At 43.7% G+C, this 22635-nt stretch overlaps 1 protein-coding gene across 1 annotated transcript; it reads left to right on the forward strand.

Moving 5' to 3' along the window:
- Nucleotides 1-222: 222 nt before the first annotated feature.
- Nucleotides 223-21905, forward strand: CCT8 (chaperonin containing TCP1 subunit 8). Its single transcript, XM_067565627.1, has 15 exons — nucleotides 223-417; nucleotides 2788-2878; nucleotides 3633-3712; nucleotides 11735-11884; nucleotides 12221-12401; nucleotides 13191-13252; nucleotides 14944-15081; nucleotides 16459-16637; nucleotides 17834-17900; nucleotides 17989-18076; nucleotides 18191-18306; nucleotides 19322-19393; nucleotides 19472-19636; nucleotides 20129-20248; nucleotides 21555-21905. Exons 1-15 carry the CDS (start codon nucleotides 358-360, stop codon nucleotides 21630-21632), a joined length of 1647 nt encoding a protein of 548 aa, XP_067421728.1. The 5' UTR covers nucleotides 223-357; the 3' UTR covers nucleotides 21633-21905.
- Nucleotides 21906-22635: the final 730 nt, after the last annotated feature.

Raw genomic sequence — 22635 nt, forward strand, 5'->3', positions numbered from 1 at the left:
TCTCGCCCCCTCCACTGGTCTTCCACCGCCTCGCCACCCTGCGCCCCAAAACCCAGGCTCGTCCGCCCTCTGATCGATGTTCTCTAGGAATCGTTTGCTTCTCCCTGGGACTGGTCTGGGTGGGGGAAGGGAGGAGGGAGGCCGCCCCAGTCTCGCGCGGCTGCCCGAAGGAGGGCCCGCCCGCTTCTGCGCGTGCGTGCCGGCCAGCCCGGGGGAGGCGCCTGTGAATTGCGCGCGCAGCCCTTCCCCTGCCTCCCGTCCCGTTCAGTTCATTCTCCTCCAATCCGTCTCTCCCGGACGTTCGGCTTCTCGTGGTTTGTTCAGCTCGTGCCGGCCTCGCTGCTGCTCGGAACGGACATGGCGCTGCACGTGCCCAAGGCCCCGGGCTTCGCCCAGATGCTGAAGGAGGGCGCGAAGGTGAGATTCCCGGGGCCGGGGCAGAGACGTTTCCAGAAGGGGCTTCTCGCGCTGCCCGGCCCCCCCCCGTCCCCCGCGGCCTAGTGGTGGGGCTCCGGCCCCGAGGCGCGCGCGCCGGGGGCAGCTCGCCCCTCCCCCCGCCCCCACACCGCGTGTCTCGGCTCCGCGAATGCTTGGCGCGTGGGGCCGCAGCGGGCGGGGCCGAGTCGGCGCGAATCTCCCCTTCCTGAGTGGTCCCTCGCGGCATCACCCAGCCCGCCTCTCCCCCACCCCCCGCTAAGCCCTTCCTGCGTCCCGCTCTGCCCTGGCGACAATTGTAGGTCTGCCCTGGATCCTCAGCTGCACAGGCCTGCAGCCTGGGGCTGTGGCCTGAAAAGCTACTGCAGGCCTGGGGTGCTGACACAGGGGAGACGTGAGTGGTTATCGCACCTCTGTGTTGGGCCCTGGCGTGATGACTGCTGCAATCCGGTGTCCAGTTCTGGAGCCCACCCTGCGCAAAGGATGTTGACAAATTGCAGAAGGTTCAGAGAAGAGCCACAAGAAGGACTGGAAAATATGCCTCCTAGGGATAGGTTCAGAGAGCTCTGTCTGTTTCGCTTAACAAAGAGAAGGTGAAGGAGCAACTTGATTATAGCCTATAAATATGTACAGGGGGAGCCTAATGTTTTTTTAAAAAATCCTTGGTTTAGCAGCGAAAGATACAAAATGAACCAGTGGCTAGAAATTGAAGCTAGCCAAATTCAGATTGAAAATATTAGATGTAAATTTTTAATGGTGAGAGTAATTAACTGTTAGAACAATTTACCAAGGGCCATGATGACTTTTCCATCACTGGCAATTTTTAAATCAATAGCTGATGTTTTTCTAAAAGATACTCTCTAGAAATTATTGGGGAGGGGGGGAAGTTATATTGCCTATGATATACAGGTCAGGCTAGATCAAAGCAGTCCTTTCTGGCCTTGGAGTCTATAAATGCAGTAAAAATAATGCCCCCAAAGCACTGGGAAACTGTGCGTCATCTGAGCAGCTGTCAGGCCATTCAAGCACAACTCTATTTTTATTGATTCTGGTCCTTCACCCAGTATATGCAGCTTGGATTTCTATATTGCAATCTCTTTGAGCAATAAATTGTTTTTGATGTATATCCCCACAGTGCTTAGCACAAACGAGCCTTAGCCATGGCATGCAAATGCTAATAAATTAACCACTTCTGTAATCAGTGAATGCTCTTATAATCAGTTTAGTCTTACCATACAGTATACAAAAATTCCAGAGGAGCAAAATGATTAGCATAGTGCTACACTCAACACTGAATTAATATATTTAATGTGTATTTTGGCAGGGGTTCACAGAATAGAAACTTTGCTCAAGCAAATAGACTGAGTGGGACTAGAAAATGGCTGATTCCTTCTCTGGAAGGAGGAAGAAAGGAACAGAGTTCCTGAGTGCTGCTGCTTAACAGGATGGAGAATGGGAGACAGAAGCAGCTCAGCCAACTTTCTACTTTCCTTTTTTCACAAGAGAGTAGTTCAAGTCAGGGAACAGTTGCAGGAGTTGCTGAACTCTTGTAGCAAGGAGGGGAGGAACAGGAGAAGCAAATTGGCACAGATGCTGGTTTTCCTTAATAAGAAGGGACAGAGGAACAGAACAGCTGGAGCTGCTGCTACCTTTCCTGAAGTGGGGAGAGAACTTGGTAGGCAGACCTTTCTCTGAGAGTTAGAGGGCACCTAGATGAGCTTTGCAGAGGTGTGTGTAAGAGGAAGCATGATTTATTAACTGAGAGGAGGAGTTCTGAATTCACAAACAAGTGTATGTATGTGGGAGGGGGTTTGGAATTATCTTTATTTTGTGGGACATAGTTAACTTACTGATGTGGGAGTGATATAAATGGTATAACTTTTGCGGTGTGCTCTTGGTGGGAGTGATAGTGCATGAATTTTTCATCCAAGGTTAGTCCTCAGGCAAGTAAGTGTGGAAGACATTTGTCAGGCCCTCCGTGGGCAAGTAACCTCACCAGAAACCCCTGATTTACTTGGGCAGAGTTATGTGGTTCAGTCTGTGTTGAGTGTTGGCCCAACTTTCCTCTTTCGTATTCCTAAATTTGCTTTATTTGCTAAACTGTAGTTGAGAGCCAGTGTACGTTAGCTTCTTTGTCCTTGTTTTTGAAAGAGTAGGATTGAATTTTTGTTAAAACTTTAGTGGAGCCAGGATTTCACTCCAAAATAATTCAGTGGGAGTTTTGCCATTAACTTCAGTGAAGCCAGTATTTCATCCTGGCTGTCAAATGGCAAGTGACTGTAATTCTTCCAGAATTTTTTTTGTTAGAACCGTTGATTCAAAGCAATAAACTTTTTTTTTTTCTTTTGGTAGCATTTTTCTGGATTAGAAGAAGCTGTATTTAGGAACATACAGGCATGTAAGGAGCTTGCCCAAACCACCCGTACAGCTCTTGGACCAAATGGTAACCTTCTCTAATTTTATACACTTAATAGCTTGTTTGTACATAATTATTAAAATATTTATTTTTCTTGAAGGATGACCCTTCCATTGTTTATAATAAAACTTCAGTTATAAATGTCATCAGTCATGTGATTTCAGTAAAGAAACATTTTCAGTCTGGTCAATTTTTAAAAAAGTTTAACGTACCATATCTGCCTCTGAGCCCTTAAGTCTATTTTTGTGAAATTATTGTTGTCCTAATGTAATTTTTTGTCCCTTTTGCTGCTCTGTGAGAGATCCACAGAAGGTGAAGAAACATCATTGACTGTGCAGGGGATATGATTAAACTGACTACATACTGCACTATCAAATGCACAAAGTAAACTGAAAAACTAAAGAAAAATATATTGCTCTAGTACATTTTGTTAGTTATCTTAAATTATGTAAAATAGGATTACAAAGAACTAATTTTGTACAAAATTACAAAAAAACTAAATGTAGCTTCAAAACCTTGTTTCAGAAAAGAGAGGTCTTAGGGGTTCCCCAATCCAAATTTACAAACATTTATAGGGCTAAAAGTTGTGAAGGTCAAAATATCCCAAACCCTATCTTTACAGAGAAAACTATTATGGTAAACCACTTTATTATAAATACTTTTATATAAAGAACAAAAATAGTCCCTCAATTGCATGAGATGAGAGGAATTAACTCAATATCAATTCAAACAGTATTTACAGTTGTGTAAAGTAAGAATTGATATGCTTTTCATCATTTAGGAATGAACAAAATGGTTATCAATCATCTTGAGAAGCTTTTTGTGACAAACGATGCTGCAACTATCTTAAGGGAATTGGAGGTAAGTTTTTTCGTGTTAAAAGATCTTCACTTGCATCTACATAACTGAAGTTTACTTCAACATCTAAGATTTTTACTCAGCTTTATGAAAAAGGGGATGCAGGTAAGTTTGTAGGATCAGGGCTACAGTTCTAAATGATCTAATTCATAATTGGACACTGAAAGGTGTGTAGAAAATATACATACAGCAGAAAAAAATAGAAAGGCTTTTCAGAGCTCCAGTAGTGAAAGACATTTGATTTATTGAATATCATTATTGGTATTTGCCTCTCTTCCTCCTCAAAATAGGAATAGAGTTTAGGAATTAAAGAGATAGCGATTGTAATCGCTGACCTCTTGTGTGTAAGACTTGTTGAAGTGAAATAAGTGTAACATTAATTTCTTGTTGCTACCAACTGTCACATGTCCCTCTACCTGCTTAGAATTCTCAGTTTTGGATTTAGGGGCTTTGGGGATGTGAAGTTGTCCTGTAATAAGAAAGTTAATAGAATTGTGCAAACCCTGACCTGACATGTCATTTGCTGCAACAGTAAAATAGAAACTCAACTGTGTGATGCCTCTCATTGTTAACCCATGATTAATGTAGTATGCTATAAAACAGTGATACTTAGACTGAGGCTCCTGGGCGGCATGTGGCTCTTTAATGTCTCCTGCAGCTCTTTGCAGCACATGATATTAAAACATGGTGTGATTTCATTATTACCTAATCAGGATGCTTTTATTATGTTGTTAACCAATTGTAGTTATAAAAATAATACTTCGTCAGTCATTTTTCTGTGAGATTAATATATATATGTGTATATATAAATAGTGAATGAAACGGTGGCTTTTTTGGGTAATGTTGATTGCCAGTTTGGCTCCTGAACCACTGAGGTCTGAATATTACTGCTATAGAGCCTTCCTAATTTACTTAAAAAATGGGACCATTATAAATGACTGAATTATAAAATTAGCAAGTGAACAAACACAAAGTAAAAATATTTAAGGAAACATATTTACTACATTTTTTTATTTGATACTTCATAATATACATTTACAAGCACGGTTAGAATACTGGAAAAACAAGGAAGTCTCAGTACTGTAAAATTTCTCTAGCGTGCTTAAATACAGGGGTCTTAATTGCATATCATAATGAGTTGTGCATGTCACCATGGCTTAGATATCATAATTGCAGCTATAGAAGTATCCAAAAATAGATCAAGCACTTTATTAAAATGTTCATGGGAAGGGGGAAGAGCTGCCATTTTTGTGCAGATTACAAAGTACAATTTAGAGCTGATCTACTGTGTATATATGCATACACACAACTCAGTGTTGCTTAGACCTTCAATTTACCTTGTCAAGGTAAGGTAATCTATGTGTTTGATTGTAAGGCCACATGGGTATCCCATAAAAATAATGTAGCTGTCAATCAGAAGTGGGGAAAAGAAAGAAATGCCCTTTTTCTATTAAGGGGCCTAACCCCATAACAGAATTCCAGAGCCTTGCAATTTTCATATATTATACTCTTGTTTATTGTGATTTACCAAATGTAGTAAAATCTTATTGTTTAACTTGCTTTTTCCCAATCTAGTTCTTAATCCTTATTAACTTTAGATCAGATTTTTAACCAAAAAGGAGGTTCTTCTTCGAATGATTGCTCATGTCCATTACACTATAGGTGTGTGCATGCCTCCGTGCATTGCTACCGGAACCTTTTTTCCCTGAGCAGGTCTCGTAGGGCTGGCTCTGGTGCCCCCTGGAGTCCCGTGCATATGTCGTGGTACATGAGGCATTGCCGGCCCTACGCCCTGGGCCTCAGTTCCTTCTTTCCGCCCATGGTGGTTACTGGAACTGCCTGCGCTTCCATTGCAAGCTCTTTATTCCCCGTGTTTAAACCTTAAAACTAGGATTTTTGTGTTAGTTAGTTAGTTAGATTAGTAACTGCTGTAGTTGTAGTTAGACACTTGAAGATAGTCTCGCTTAGTTTCTTACTGGGAGCAGGTATGCTCCAGTGTCATGGTTTCAAGCCGTGTGCTCCAGTGGGAAGGCTTTCCCGCTAACTGATCCCCACTGCTTAAAGCATGCGGGAGAAGCTCTTCATAAGTAAGAGAACGGATCTAAGGCTTTCAGACCTCCGGAAAATCCGTCTAAAAGCCCGGCTCAAAGCCAGCTGCTTCGCTGCGGTATCCAGCGCACCGCCAGTACAGAGAGCACGTTGGCACCGACCCGACTCAGCACTCGGACTCCCGTGCACTATCGGAGCAGGCGGGGTAGAGCACCGATCCGCACTGAGGTCGGATCATGGAGACCAGCTGCCTTAGCCAGCGTCTCCAGCTAGGGAGCCTCCCCTGACTCGAGTGGGGGAGCCCCTCGGCATTTACCGGCTTTGGTGGCCGAAGGGCGGCAAGAGCCTTGTTGGCCTTGCATACACAGTCGCCCCCCATACCTCCGTGAGAGAGAAGGGGCTGGCGTTAAGGGGAAGCCCACATTGGGACCCCCTGAATGGCTCAGGAGATCCCCAGTATGGGGAGAAAGATCTCCTGCAGCCCGGTTTCTTAGGGTAGAGCAGGAACGCTTCCCTAGAGGTCATCCCAGGTTGCGGTTGCCGGACCGACCTGCATTGAGGCGGAGAGCAAAGTCGCTCGCCCGACACTGGTCTCGACCCCCTGGCACCGGGTGAGGTCCATCCCATCGCTCCGGCACCGAAGAGTTTGCCAGCAAGTACGTGGTGCTGATCCCGGTCACCGGAGACCGTCTCGGTACCGAGGATCTGAGCGGTGCAGAATCTGGATGCCGAGACGGACTTTGCACCGAGATCTTGCCCCCCATACCGAGGCTGCACCAACTCGGATGCCAGAGACGGACTCGGCACCGAGAAGTTTGCCCGGCACTGAGGCAAGCCTGGATGCTGGAGTCAGCCTTGGCACCGAGGTTTTGCCCCTGTACCGAGGCTGCACCAACTCGGATGCCAGAGACAGACTTGGCACCGAGGGGTTCGCCCTGCACCGAGGCCGGGCAGAGCTGGTCGCTGGAGCTTGACTCAGCGCCGAGACGTATGCAGAGTGCAAAAAGTCCTCGGTGCAGGGATGATGTTTGGGTTACCCAGCTCGCCGGAGCGTTGTCCGTACGCCTGCTCCGGCCATGGCACCCATGACGAACCTGATAGTCGAGGTGGAGCAACAGTAACGCACACTAAGAGGCTTTGGGCAGCACCAGCAGTGGTCTGTCAACCGTGCCTCAGTGTCCCTTTGGGGATGCAGTACCTGGGGGAGCATACATCAATGAAGGTGCCAGAACCCCAGGCAGATGGCCTCAAAGGCAATGGTCACTCCCAATGGCTGTATGGGGGTGTAAGAGGTTTCCTGAGGGGGGGACGGGACCACGGTCCGTCAACCCCTCAGGGATGCAGTCGGTGCCTCAAGTACAAGAAAAAGGTCACCATGCGCCCTTGTACGATGACTCAGCCCCATGGGCAGCGACTTCTGTGGGGACTGCCAGTCAGCGGGAAGAGGGGCTGCGGCCTGTAGCACTCTCCCCGCCCCTGCCAGATGAAGCACATTCCCAAGCCCTGGTTGTTTCTAGGGCCCACTGGGAACTGCTCAGGAGGTGACCTCCACCTGGGGGCTGGAGGCGAAGGAGCAAAAGGGGCGATAGACAACCTTTAATATGCCACCAAGGGGCTCCACAGAGTGGTAGCCGCCCTGGCCTACACAGGGGTGCCCAACATAGTGAGGATCTCGTGGCAAAAACCCCTCCTCCATAGCCCGATGCCTAAATGAGCCAGGAAAAGTATTACACCCAGCCAAGGGGTTTGAATGTTGTTCACCGACCCGCCCCGGGTCCCTGGTGGTGGTTGTTGCCAGCCACAGGGATAGGCGGGGCAGACGGGCTCGACTCCAGACAACAAGGGCGACTGCAAGCCAGACTTGTTTGGGAAACTTTATTCAATAGCACTACCAGCAAGTGGAAGGTGAGCCCCTCGGGGGACTTAGGGAACCGCTTTGCTGAGGCTCTGCCTGGCAACAGATGCTGAGCGTGTAGGCCATTGCAGAGTTGGATACCGCGGGAGCTAGAGCAGTGCTCCTGCCACCCTCAGTGGCTGCCTATTCAGTGGGCAGAGCCATTCCCTCCGCCATCGGCATGCCTGGAGGTTAGTGGCTGTAATCCCAGGCTATCCTGAAAAGGTCCAGCAGCCCATCAGGGTCTCTTCCGTGGACAGGTCAGCCTTCTCTTCGTCTGCATAGAAGCGGAGCTGCATGGTCTCAGGGACTCCTAGACCATGCTCTGTTCCCTGGGCCGCTACGCGCCACAGACCTTCAGGTGTTGGGCAGGTCTCTAGGGAGAGCAGCAGTGGAGGTGCCAGCTTACGGCTGTCTTGCGACCTACGGGTAAAGGGATAGAATCGGGGGGACTACGAGATACTATCCACCCTGACTGGCTCCTTCGGTCCTCAGTAAAGGTCCTCTTGGCTATGGGGCAATCGGAAAGGCCCTTCTGCCGGTGAACATAAGGGCAGTGCCCTAGCCTATACCCTCCTTTAGGCTTGGGTGAGCCAGAAGGCCTTCGGTCCACTGGGGTCCTGAGATAGCGCGACGAGCTAAGGCCCCTGGTCATCTTCCTTCCTTTCTCACCCTCCCTCCCCCCGGGCCCACGATGCATCCCCTTTCCTCCCTCTCAGTGGCAATTCCACATCCAAGAGGTTAAGGCCACCTCAGCCAGGAGCAGTGGGAGAGGTCCCGCAGGCGATGGCGGAAGAGGTCCTACTCGAGGTACTTCCTCGTCCACGCCAAAAAAAAACAAAAAAAACCCACCCAACAAAAAATGGGGATTTGAGGACGGTGACAGACATATGTCATCCCACAAATACCAAAGAAGGGGCTCAAGTCTCACATGGTCTCCCCAGCTCCAGAAGTGGGAAGAGGGGCCCCATATGCCGTCCTGGATGTCAGGGACGCACATCCTCAAGGTTCCTCCACTTTGTAGGGGGTGACTCCCTCTAACGCTTTACGGCTCACCACACAATCTGTTTCTTGGCCGACGGTGTTTACTGAAGGCCTGGCAGGGGTAGCTGCGTGCTTGACGGGCTTGGTCCACCCAGACAGGGCCAGGTCCCAAGCCCGGAGCAGGGTGAGCTGGTCAGGCGTCTCTTGCGACTGGCGGGGTCCGCTGCTAAACGCACAAAGCCCACATTAACTCAGGGGCAGCCTACGGAATGCATCGGCGTGACCGGTTGCTTCCTGGACCAGACCTTCTTGCCCCAGCCCGGCTGTGGGACAGACTTCCTCAGATGGGCCACATGCACAAACGCCCTACGACAACAGCCAAAGGTTGCTGACAGCGGATAGGGCACAGGGTGGCCTGCACCTGTGGGGTGAGGATAGCTAGCCTAACACTTAGGCCGCTTCATTCATAACCCCGGGATATAGTCCGAGCAGGCAGCTCATACACCGAGGGGTTACGATCCTCTCCTCCTCCCCTCTCTTCTCCCCTTCCCCACCCAAAATAATAATAACCTGACAGCAGCAAACCCTAGCCTCCCTAGTCTGGTGAACGACTCCTTGGGATAGGTGAAGGGGCATTCCGTTCAAGGAACAGGCTCCTTCAGTTACCCTGTTAGCGGCCATTTCAAGCAAAGGGTATAGCGCTCACCTCGGCTTGCAAGGTGTCTGCCAAGGAAGGACAGGCGTTGGCACACCAATGAGGAGACGCGCGAAATGCTCGCAGGGCTTGCAGACGGTTCCAAAAGCAGGGAGGTACAAGTGCTGTCAGTCAGTGTAGCAACCACATACTACGCTGACAGGCGGCGGGACCCCATTCATCAGCCTTATGAAGGGAACCTATTGGTCCTTGGGACCTGGCGGTGATCACCTCCCGGGGCGAGGAAGGGCAAGGCGGACTGCGTCAAAGCATCCATCTTCCTCACTACAAGGGGACACTGCCTACTAAGGGCGTCTACGACTGTCTGGAGAGGCGTTTCCCCAAAGGGAATCAGTCTGTACCGGTCTGCAGCATGAGATGTCCACGGTGCTGCTCCCTCCATGGTCAAAGGGCTGGGGCGCTTACCAACGCCATTCGTCCATAGTGATCAGAGACCTTTATATTCGCTCTCCCACCCTCCCCTCCTGCATACAGTCCTGCTCAACTAGGAGAGGCTAACCAGATGCCATCCTGATTGTTCCGGCTAGCCACACCAGCACGGGTTCAGCATGCTGCTGGATTTCTCCATCGCCCGCCTTGGGAGCCTCAGAGCCAGCGTGACTCCAGCTCCCATGATCACGGTCACCTGTGGTGCCCAGACCTAGATCCCTGACACCTCGGGGAGTGATAAATTGGTGGCTGACAGGCGATGAGCAAGCCGCTCAGAATAGGCCCAGTGTATACCGATGGGTAGCAGGAAACCCTCCACGCAGGCTGTGTACTAGGTTAAGTGGAAGTGGCTGTTGCCTGCTGGGAGCAGTCCCGAGATACTCTGCCTGGCCTCTCACCAGGGGAGGCGATCCGGGAAATACTTGCCACAGATAACGCTCCAGGGACCGACTGTGGCCTCTCTGGAACCGCACCTAGTAGCCATATCAGCCGCTGGAAGGGGGATTGCGGTTCTCCTGTCAGATGGCGGTTCGGTCCCTGAAGGGGGTGGAAGGCTCTATCCGTAGACCTGCGACCTAGTGCTTCCTTGGGATCTTGACCTGGTCCTTCCCGGCCCACGGCCCCTTCCCTGGAACCCATGGCATCATGCCATCCACTCTAGTCTTCAGGGAAGGAGGCCTCCCTGGGGTTATTTACCTAGGCAAGAAAGGTCTCCAGGATCAGGGTTCTGACCCCAGAGCTCCTCCCTCATACTGTGGTTTATAAGATAAAGTTCAGTCTATAAGATAAGGTTCAACCAAGGTGGTTGCCCAGTCTCATTGGACCAATTATATATTCTCCCCAGATTTCCCAAACCACATGGTTCGGAGGAGAGGAGAAGGCAGCACTCGCCAAAACGCAAGTGGGACCCTCAGGGCTGGCCCAAGCAATTCTTGCGCCCCGGGCAAACACCAGCATCCTGATGATCTGCGGCAACTCGCATTGCGCGCCAGGTTCTTTCCTGCCGCCAAAAATCTGATAGCGTCCTTATTTTCAGCAGCAGCTCGCGTCACGTCATTCCCCGCTGCTGGAAAGCCGGCCAGTCATTTTGGCGCCCCATACAATCAGGCTGTTGCCCGGTCAGACTGTAGCTTGGGCCGGCCCTGGGGGCCCTGGCTTCTTCATCACATATATGAGACTGTTCCGGAGAGCGACGCAGCTCTTCCTCGCAGCTTCCGACCGGATGAAAGCTTCACTGGTCTCTGGCCGCCACAAATTCCTTGTGAATAATTTCCTGCATCATGTTGGGCCAAGAGCAGGTGAAGGTGCTGCTTCCGGACGCCACAGCTCACCCAACAGAGCTCAAGTTCCATCCACAGCCTTCCTAGTGGAAGTGCCAGGGCAGGGCATCTGCAAAACAGCTGCCAGGCTGGCGGTACATGCCTTCACGTCCCACCACACCTCTGTCCAAGGTGTGGGAAGTAGTGGAAAGCAGACAGCTCACCGCTAACTCCGGCCCACCTCCAAGGTACTGCTTGTTAGTCAGCTGTAGTGGAATGGACATGAGCAATCACTTGAAGAAGAAAACAAGGTCACTTACCAGTAACTGATGTTCTTTGAGATGTTCTGCTCATGTCCATTCCACAACCCACCCCCTGTCCCCGCCACCAGAGTTGGCAGAAAGAAGGAACTGAGGGGGCGTAGGGCGTACCACGGCATGTACACGGGACTACAGGGGGCACCAGAGATCCTACGGGATCTGCTAAGGGGAAAAAAATTCCAGTAGCTGTGCACAGAGGCGTGCGCACACTTATAGTGGAATGGACATGAGCAAGACATCTTGAAGAACATCAGTTACTGGTAAGTAACCTTGTTTTATATTTGATGCATACAAAGAACTTTAGGGCTATATGCTTTTAAATTTGATTAACTGGAATATTAATAGTTCTGTTAATAAGTCTAACTCCTATAACAGGTCCAACATCCTGCTGCAAAAATGATTGTAATGGCTTCCCATATGCAAGAGCAAGAAGTTGGAGATGGAACAAACTTTGTCCTTGTTTTTGCTGGAACCCTTCTTGAGCTAGCAGAGGAACTTTTGAGGATGGGACTTTCAGTTTCAGAGGCAAGTAATTAATGTAATATTCATGCTACATGAACAATGGTATGTGATGATTAATATAGGTAAATCAGTGATCTTGGATAGTGTATTACTTAATCACATCTGTAATACTCTTGAATATTTGCTAGCCAAATTAACTTAAGTAACTGTCTTGTTTTTTTACTATTCTTGAGATACCGCATATTACTTGATGATCTCCACCCCTTTTGAACTTCTCCATTTAGTTGTCAACTTTCAAATGACCATGGATACTTTGTGACTCAGAAGGAAACCTAGTGAACATGAATGTACAGTCAAATGGAGGCTGCATGTCAGTGAACTTTGTAATTTGCATCACAGGTGATAGAAGGTTATGAAAAAGCTTGCAAGAAAGCCTTAGAAATTCTTCCTGACCTAGTATGCTGTTCTGCAAAGAATCTGCATGACGTGGAAGAAGTGTCATCTTTGCTGCACACGTCAGTAATGAGTAAACAATATGGCAATGAAACCTTCCTGGCAAAACTTATTGCTCAGGCATGTGGTAAGTAAACAAGTTTGCATCTTGTATGTATTTAACTGAATACAGGCTTCTTTTTAATCTTTGTTATGTTATTCAAGTGCTCATGTCATAGATGAGAGGCATTGCCAGGTATTCATGTATCAGGCTAAATGAGCTGATATATTAGGTCTCATGCCCTTGGGGTGGAGGTTGGGCTGATGGGAATTATTTTCCTTTTACCCACTGAATTCTCTTCATGCTCATTGTGGCCCAGCTATGGTTGGTCCAAATGGCTTTCTAGTAAGCTTATACGTTTTCAAGATGAAAATCTATTTTCATCTTATTTTTTTTCAAAAGGAAGATTGCAATTGCACTCATGATTTTAAGTGCATCAAGTGTAATATTAGTGTGTTGTGTTATATAGAGCTGTCACCTTTCCATCTTTTGGAACTCAAAAATACAGTGCTCATCACTAGTGCAATAGTTTCCTCAAAATACTCTGGGCTGCACAGGCTGAAGTTGGCCTGCTGGCTTTATTGATTTGTATTCTCTTGCTGTGCCAAATACTGCTACTTTGTAGTGAAGAGTTCTGCTTTCTCATTGTTACACTACCTTCACCTATCTGTCACAGTGATCATTGAGGGAGTTTAACTGTTTCCCGCTAAAAAGTAAAATTTAGCAGTTCATTTCTTGCTCTTTGGTTTCAAAAGCCTTTAAACAAACATCTTATTAATATAGTGTTTTCCATAAAAACAATGCATATGATTTTCTAGTGTCACATTTGTATTTTGCACTTAAATTATATAACATGTTTTTTCTTTTCTGGAACAGTATCTATTCTTCCTGATTCTGGTCATTTCAATGTTGACAATATCAGAGTATGCAAAATTTTGGTAAGCTATGAACTTTTTTCACTGAAGCATGACTAATTCTTATTTCTAGGGAAATTCTGTGCCAAACGGTGAAAACTTCTGTGCACAATATTTTAAAATTTTGCATATTTTATTTGTTAAAATAACACACTATAATCATGCCAGTTTCAATTATTTTTGTACTTTATTTCAAAATACCTGTCAGCAAGTAAGTCTGTAACAATACAGACCACAAAAAAGATTCAGGAAATGTTTTTTGACAAATAGATTCCTTACGGGGCATATTAATACAGAAGTTTGAATAATAATTCATTTAAACTACAATGTATTTCCCACACCCTCAGAAGCAGTGTGAAGGTTTTGGAGAGTTGGTAACAGAGGAGCTGAGGGAGAGGGAAATAATTGCTGGGAAGGAGCCTGGGACTGAATCCGGAGAGTTGTTGGGTGTGGGTGGGAGAAGTATGGAACAGGTTTTTTTTTTTTTTGGGCCGGGGGGGATTCTTAGGGAATCAGGGAGCCTCCCCCATGCGGACCATGCTGACCCCTAGCCTCTTCCATTCAGTCAGGCACATCTGCTGTGTCCCTGTGCTCTCATTCAGTTGCCCTGCCCTCCCCCCCCCATATGTGGTCCATCACCCCCACTCCCATTCAGCTCCTGACTCAGTGTTGTCACCCCATTAGTGTCGGTGACTTTCCCCAGCCCCATATCCCTTGCTCTTTCCCCACCCCACCCCATATCCCATGCTTCCTAACCTGACTCCACAGGCAGGGCACTATGAGGAAGGTCCCTCCCTTGCTCCGGGCCATTTGCCCGCTGCTCTCTCTTCTGGTGCCACATCAATCCCTGGTGGGTGAAAGGTGCAATTGCAGCGTGACCCCTCTTGCGGCTTCCTTTTGCCTCCCTATCAGAATCAATTATTCTGTGAGGGATATTAATTCTGCACTTGTGCAGTTGCACAGAATTCCTCCAGGAGTAAATTCCTGTTGCTGCATTAGATTATAACTGTAATGAAAATTTTAAATCATCAAATATTACACTTCTGTTGTCTTCCACCTAGCCTTTAAGATTCTTCATTTTTGTTAGATTAAAACAGTGTAGACATGGTGTTTTACCACATTCAATTAAATTATTTTTACCAAAACCCATCTGGCGTTTCAAGATATTTTCTGTACAACATTTGGCTTAAAGATGAATTGCCTGTAGACTTCAGGGGCAGAACTCTTTAAATATTTGGACGTTAAACAAATCAGCTTCATGAGCTAAAAGCTTTACCAATATGTTCTTCAGTCAGCACACCTTCAATTAAAATTCAACCCAGATGTTCAGGCTGAGGTGGGGGAGGATGCAGAATGCTACGGCCAGACCTTGTTCTTACTCTGTCAGTGGGATATTAGACTTCCGTAAAGATGACAGGATTAGGCCAGATTTGTGCTTCCCATTAACTACTTTCTTGCTAATCCTCTCTGACTGGGAGCAGAGAAAGGGATTACTATACATTTTTAATTATTACTGCCATGGAATAAATCTTTAACTGTGTATTTCTAGAGAACAATATTCAGTATTCCTAAATCAGCATAGTGTTTTCTCCTTATCCTGGAATAGAAACATGCTTAGACATGTGAAAAAATGTTTATTTAAAAGCGCAAATGTAACTTCATTGTGATGGATTGGTGTACTGGTGATCTTTATCTGTCCCCTTTATTTTCTTTAGGGCTCTGGTATCTCTGCCTCTTCAGTCCTGCATGGCATGGTTTTTAAAAAAGAAACTGAAGGAGATGTTACTTCTGTCAAAGATGCCAAAATAGCTGTGTATTCCTGTCCTTTTGATGGCATGATAACTGAAACTAAAGTACGTAGATGCCCTAAAAAGTCCCATAGCAATTTATGTATACATGCAGTACTTGGTCAGTATTATTCTCAGATTAATAATAACTTCAAATATCTTTGACATTTTGTGATGGTGACAACTTTTTTGATAAAGAACTTGAGCTTCTATGCTAAAATGAAGTTCAGGGTTTTCTATCATAGCTGTCTAAACCATGTTTTTATCTAAATTCAGTATGAAGTGTTTCTTTGAGCAAAAATGCTTTTTCCAAATTTTTCCTGAGAACCACTGACAAATAACATATACCACAAAATGTTAGCATACAAATGTAATTTGATTCAACATAGAGTTGAAGGCTCAAGATATTCTTGTGTGCCCAGCACACAATAGGTTTGCTCTACTATGTTGCTTAATATGACCTTTGATATAACTAACTTAATTGCAAATACCTATATTACATCATAGTGTTCGACAAAATTACATGAAAAGGTATAGACTCTGGCAGGGGTGGACAGAGCTGCATTGCAGTAGCTCAATTCTTTTGAAAAGTCCTAGAGGATAGTGTTGGACAAAGGTATAGCTCCCCTGAGGACTCTCATGTCAGATGTGCAAAGTGGTTTTTCTTCATCACCCCCTTCTGTCCAATGTAAGGTGGCCAGAAGAAGTAGACAGTTTAGACTGCATTGACATCAGCAGGTGGATGATGGCAATCTAGTTTTTTGTTCAAAATGGGACATTTTATTTCTTTATCTCTGTAAAGTCATCTTTAGATTTTAAAGATAACTGTGATAGCTGGAAACATCTTTCCAGCTGTTTCTGGGTAGGATGGTTGTGACTTTCCTCTTGCCGAAGTGATACAAGCCTACTTGACATCTTAGATTAGACTAATGTGATGTGTTCTGGAGCTACCCTGGAAGACCATTTAGGTGCTTCTGCTGGTACAGAATGTGGCTGCTCACTTAGTGCTAGCCATGTAGAGGATATTACACTTTATTTTCCATAAATCACACTGAAAAAGCAAACTGGCAGCCAGGATGGCTTGTGTATTTGTAAATCCTATATGATTAGTATTCTGTTTTTGGAAGCACTGCCTTGACACTTGAGCAGCTACAGAGACATATGAACAGTTCCTGTATCTGAATTCTGGACCAGAAACTAAGGTATTCTTGATATAGAATCATCAACTTTGGAATTTCTCTCCTAGTGGTCCAGAGCTGTACCTTGTTGACCTGCAATTTAGTATCTGACACATTTCACTCATGCTTTTTACTTGAGGAATGGTGATAATATAGCATGAGTTGAGGTTGTGAATAGGAATGGTTTGTCAGAATGTTGTCCTGTAAACCTCTGTTCACAGTATACATGTTTTTTTGTAAATTGAAAAATATTTTCTTTTGCTAGGGCACTGTACTGATAAAAAATGCTGAAGAACTTGTGAATTTCAGCAAAGGAGAAGAAAATCTAATGGATCTGCAAGTCAAGGCCATTGCTGATGCTGGTGCAAATGTTGTAGTAACAGGCGGCAAAGTGGCAGACATGGCACTTCATTATGCCAACAAATACAATCTTATGTTAGTCAGGTAAGGATTAAAATGATATAAAACAGTTTAAATGCCATTACATATACATACCATACTTGCTCTTCAGAGTCCTCAGAATACAAAGGTATATGTAATGTAAACATTCCTACCTTATGTGGATCGTTATTTGCTCTCCAGTAGAGGGTGAAATTGAGTGTCTATTAAGTTAGTTACAATTAGGGTGTGTCTGTTACTAAACACAGCTTGGGTTTCCTGACAATGGGTTGCACCTTGTAAAATACGGAGTTTTGGTGTAATTGTTGCATTGTCAGTGTATTGTACCTACTCGTTTGAAAATAATTTTCCAGTCAATAAAATCAAATATTCTAAAAAGACATAATAATGATCTTAATAAAGAGGGTAAGTGTTAAATGGGCATAGAGGTAGGGCTGTCACTATGGTGGTTCATCCAAGTCAGAGTGGCAACATGATGAAGTGGTGTGTGGAAATATGCACTATTTATTTTGTTTATAAATGGAAGAACTCTGCCCTAGGATTGTTGATAAGCATCTTCCATGAGCACTAAAATTCACATTTTTTTGTGTATAAGTATAAATTAAGTGTAGGACAGCTCCAAGAAAAAGACAAATTAGCTAGTTTTAAATTTTCGGAGTTTAATCCTCTCAGAAAAGTCTTGCACACATAAAAGGTACTGTTCTGTTTACAAAACAGAATCAGTGACACTTGAGAAGAGTTGTTACATTTTCAGAGAAACAGCATTTTGATCCCATGAAGTTATTTATGATGAAGAATGGTCTAATACAACAAACCTGATGTTGGATTAGTAATCTTGAGCAGGTCATTAAACTTCATTTTCCCCATTAGCAAAATGGAGATAATATCAATTCCTCTATCACAAGGATGCTGAGGATTAATAGTTAAACTTTCAAAGTGCTAGACAGATATTAAGTAAAAAAAAGTTTAAGATTCCAAGTGAACAATGCTTAAAAATAAAGCATTACTTCAATTTCTGTAATACTAGCAGTGAATTACTGTAAATATAGAGCAGCAACTGCAGAAATGCACTAGTGGGGTTGATGCCTTGGTAGTGTTGTAGTAGGGGATATCATTAAAGTAATTCTGATATTACATAAACTGCCAAATTATGTGGGAAATCTTTATTTATCCATGCTAATTAATTTAAACTTCAAATTGTTCTTGAAAACATGGTACTAAAAGGAAATCTTGTTTTTAAGGTTGAACTCAAAATGGGATCTCAGGAGGCTGTGTAAAACTGTTGGTGCTACAGCTCTTCCCAGATTGGTATGCTGTTTGCAAATGAGTATAATACAGTGGAGATACTTATTTTGTATGAACAGAATCTTTTTCTGACTTCTGCTTATTTTTCCAGATTGCACCTACAGTAGAAGAAATGGGTCATTGTGACAGTGTTTATTTGTCAGAGGTTGGGGATACGCAAGTAGTTGTGTTTAAGCATGGTAAGTTTCCGTTCATTGGAGATAATGGCACTATGTCATGACTATAAATGTATTTATAAATGTTTTACATCTTAATATGCTTTCCAGAGAATTAAGTCTTTCTTTCTTTAACAGAAAAGGAAGATGGTGCCATTTCTACCATAGTAGTCCGTGGATCTACAGACAATCTAATGGATGATATAGAAAGAGCTGTAGATGATGGTGTTAATACTTTCAAAGTACTCACTAGGGTGAGTAAAATGAATATACTTCTCTGTTAAAACAGAGCTGTAGATCAAAATATTGGTGCCAAGGCCTTCTGGCATACTTTGCTTTCATATGTCACTTGGAATACGGAAACTACTTGTATCTCCACTGGGGGAAACTCCAGTGGGCAAAGAGCTGGTGCGTAACTGATTCCTATGCCAATCCTGGTGTTAGGAGATGGATTGTGGCCAGAGTGCACTGTGCTCAGTCCATCTTCAGTCACAAGGTGATTTGCTGGAGACCAATACAATCTAGCAGAGCTAAACTCCACCCTGGCCAGAGAATCAGTGACCCATAGGTGGCACTCCGTGAACCATTTCCCCAAACCTCCTGCTGGATCTTGGTATCTATTTTGGTGATGAGGGTGTTAAATACACTTAGATAATGTACAAAAAATACTTAGAGTAAGTTGTCCTAATTTATGAACTATTAAAGTTTTATCTGTAAACTGTGCAAGTAAGATACTGATTTTAAAATAAGATTGGAAGTCCTCAGTGTGAGTGCAGGCTTGAAAAACTGCAGAGAACAACATAGGAAAATATGAAGCTTTTGGAAACTGTTAAGCTTTCAACTTTGCCACAGTTTGAGTCCAAATCTGAGTCCCTTGCTGTTCTGTTCTGCCTCTCCCATGATGAGTCCCCAAAATAGATGATCAGCTGAGGAACAGTATTAATATACAGTGTTTCCTAACAAGTCATGTTATCAGTTGAGATAAAAACCAATTTACTCTTACCACTTCCATTTCATTGTTTTTGTAAAGTAATGAACTTTTCCTAAAGACATTTGGAAATAATAGATGCTAGATTTTTACCTTTAACCATACTAATAAAATGCCTCACTTTTTGAAGTTGGTGCTTTATATTTCTGCACTTAATTTTTTTTTTTTTTTATGAAGGGCAGAAATTAGTTCTAGAAACTAAAAACTATAATCAAGTTACTTTAAAACAAACTAACCATTTTGCATTTATAATTGTGTATCTTGTGGGGTTGTGTTGACAGGATAAACGTCTTGTGCCTGGTGGTGGTGCAACAGAGATTGAGTTGGCCAAACAGATCACATCTTATGGAGAGGTAAATAATAGGTTTTCCTCTCACTTTATCCATTTCTTTCCCCTCAAAATATTAAACAGTTTTCAAACTTTGTTTTAGACATGTCCTGGGCTTGACCAGTATGCTATCAAGAAATTTGCTGAGGCATTTGAAGCCATTCCTCGAGCACTAGCAGAAAATTCAGGAGTAAAGGCCAACGAGGTTATCTCCAAACTGTATGCAGTGCATCAAGAAGGCAACAAAAACGTTGGATTTGATATTGAGGTAAAGAGTTTCCTTCATTATGCCTGCCAAAATACTTGGTTCTGTGCAACAGAACACACCACAAAATACCTAATACACATAAACTGTGTTCTAGATTTTAGGTGTTCTGCTTTAAAGTGGAGTAGCATATTAATTAGTAAACTAGACAAACAGCTTAGTCTACCATAAGAATGGATGTTTTATTCTTCAGAAAACACACTACTACATGCACAATGTAACTAATTTATGTGAGAAACAAGGATATGTTCTTGAACAATTGCTCTTTTGGGGACCTCAGATAATTCCACTTATAATTTATTCATATTTTTAAAAGTCATTCAAATGAATGTTTTATTTGAAGGAAGGGAGATAAAAATTAGGAAAGTGTCATTTTAGTACCAGTTGGTGTGTGTGGCTGTTGGTGTTTAGGATTACAAAAGTAGAAATGTTTGAAGTAAATTAGGGAAATGTGGAGTTATGAAACTGAACAATATTCATATTTTTTTCCGACAGGCTGAAGCTGCAGCTGTGAAGGATATGTTGGAAACTGGTGTGTTAGACACGTATCTTGGAAAGCACTGGGGTATAAAGTTGGCTACAAATGCTGCAGTGACTGTGCTCAGAGTAGATCAGGTGAGTTGGAGAAATGTCTTTGGGAGATAGCTCAAGTTAACTTCGAAATCACTATCTTTGTACCTTCAGGAATACAGGATATAAAAAAGTAAACTGATAACCTTATGTCAGTTTATTTTTCTGGAACCCAAGATGATATTGCTGATCATATTACTAGGTGCAAATCTTGGGTGAGGCAAGTTGCCATATCACTGAGATCCATAGTTGGTAGCTCTTAATTTCACAGATGTGTGTGTAACTGTCTATTAGACTTCAGTTAAGAGCTCAAAGAAAATGTATAGTGGTAGTATGTATTTAAAAAAAAAAACCAAAACCTTCTACTTGTATTTGAAATGTATCTTGCACAATAAAGTGGAAGGAATGCACTGAAGACTTTTTTGGGTAGTTTAATGTTAGGTGTATGATGTATGTAAAACTTCTGTAGATTATTATGGCTAAACCAGCAGGCCGTCCAAAAGCCCCTAAACAACGACACTGGGATAAGGATGAATGGAAAGATGAACCTGAAAAATAGTATGCTGTAACGTCTGATGCCACTTGTTATATTGAGCTGAGAGACATCTCTTGCATGAATGTATCCACACTCAATACACAGTTAATATGTATGGTTTGCTTTCAAGGGCACGTGTGGGCAGTATCACTTAAACTATTTGAAATATGACTTGGCAGAGTGCAATGCAGTAGTGAATTCATCATTTACTGAAACTAAATTTTGTGGTGCACTAAAGACAAGGACTGCCTTTTTTAGTTTAGTATCATTAGGGCAACCGTACTGTTTAAAACCAAGTCCTAGCAGGAGAGAGCTATAGCTGGCATTTTTGGAAGTCTGCTTATGCTGGCAAATGCTGATGTCATGGATTTAAAATAGATTTTCAGTTTCAAATTTTCTGCAGTATAGATTCTTTTAACACTTCCGATAATATATTGCATGTGTTCAGTACCTGTCATTATCTGACAAACTAGCTGGATGTTAAACTTTTTCTAGCCTAATTTAGGCTTTAAATAGTTTTACAAGCAAAGATGTAAACAGGGCTTCAGGTGAAATGTAGAGTTTGAATCCCCCTCACTTTTTTTAAAAAGGTAATTGAGGCAATACTGAAATTGTATTGGGGAAAACAGCCTCTTATGATATGCTACCTAGCAATATATTTACAGAAATATGACACCCAATGCCAAAAGCTTGTCAAAACGTATGAAAGTAACAAAGCTGCATGAATTTAGTGAATGCTGTTCAACCTGCATGTCAAGCTAGAAAAATCCAATTTGAGTGCTATCTAACCTAACACTTTTTCCCTCCCTCCCCTAGATTATCATGGCAAAACCAGCTGGTGGGCCCAAACCTCCTTCAGGAAAGAAAGATTGGGATGATGAACAAAATGACTGAACAGCTTCATTGTACTTCCTGAGTGAACTAGGATTGTGTGTGTCCTGTAGTATTCCAGTTGGGGCCTGAGATGTTTTCTTCCTCACCTTAAGTTATGAGATTGTATCCAATAAAGAGTACAGAATGGCTACCATTTCAATAAATGAACTTGCATTATAAAAACTCAACTTGTTAATCACTTGTTCTATTAAACTTGCAGCCTTAAAATTAACTTTTACACACGATGTTGCTTTTGAGTGTTACCTATTAATTAAAGGAACAGGTTGTTTTAAATCTCTGTACAGTTCTTTCCTTTTAGATGCAAAAACCTAATCTTGAAACTTGTCATAATTTTGGAAAATTATAATTAAACTTGTACCATACTTCCTGTATCTCAGAATCTTAAGTGTAGGCCTGGTAGGGACTGCCATATATTATCTAGTCCAGTCAACTGCATCATTCCTGACACGTGTTTGTCAAACTTTTTCTTAAACCTCTAATGATGGAGATTCCACAACTTCCATAGGGAATGTGGTCACCCTGACAGGAAGTTTTTCATAATGTCCAGCCTAAACCTCCCTTGCTGCAATTTAAATCTATTACTTCTTGTCCTACCTTAAGATTGAGTAGTTAGAGTAAAGGACCATTCAAGGATGTGCTTAATGACTCATCCTAAACACTCCATCTTGCTGGAAGCTCAGGGAGTACCTTTCCCAGACCTGAAAGAGCTCTGTGGGGCTTGAAAGCTTGTCTCTCTAACAGAAGTTGGTTCAGTAAGATACTGTCCACCCAACTTGTCTCTTCAAAGATTAGTTTGTTCTATACCACAGCACTCTAAACTGTTAAGTATCTACATACATACAAGCTAGTTAATGAGGTCCTTTATCCAAAATTCTAGGAGTGTTTTAAAGAATTAAATGCAGCAAAATTTTTGGAGAGTCAACCACCACTCAACAATGAGAAATGTATCCATTGCCAGAAATGATTGTTCAAAGGAGTCAAATAAATGCTTGAGACTTTGAAG

This window comes from Emydura macquarii, unplaced genomic scaffold (assembly GCF_026122565.2).
Source record: "Emydura macquarii macquarii isolate MOO-44397 ecotype Brisbane River unplaced genomic scaffold, CSIRO-AGI_Emac_v2 contig_2681, whole genome shotgun sequence".
NCBI lineage: Eukaryota > Metazoa > Chordata > Testudines > Chelidae > Emydura > Emydura macquarii.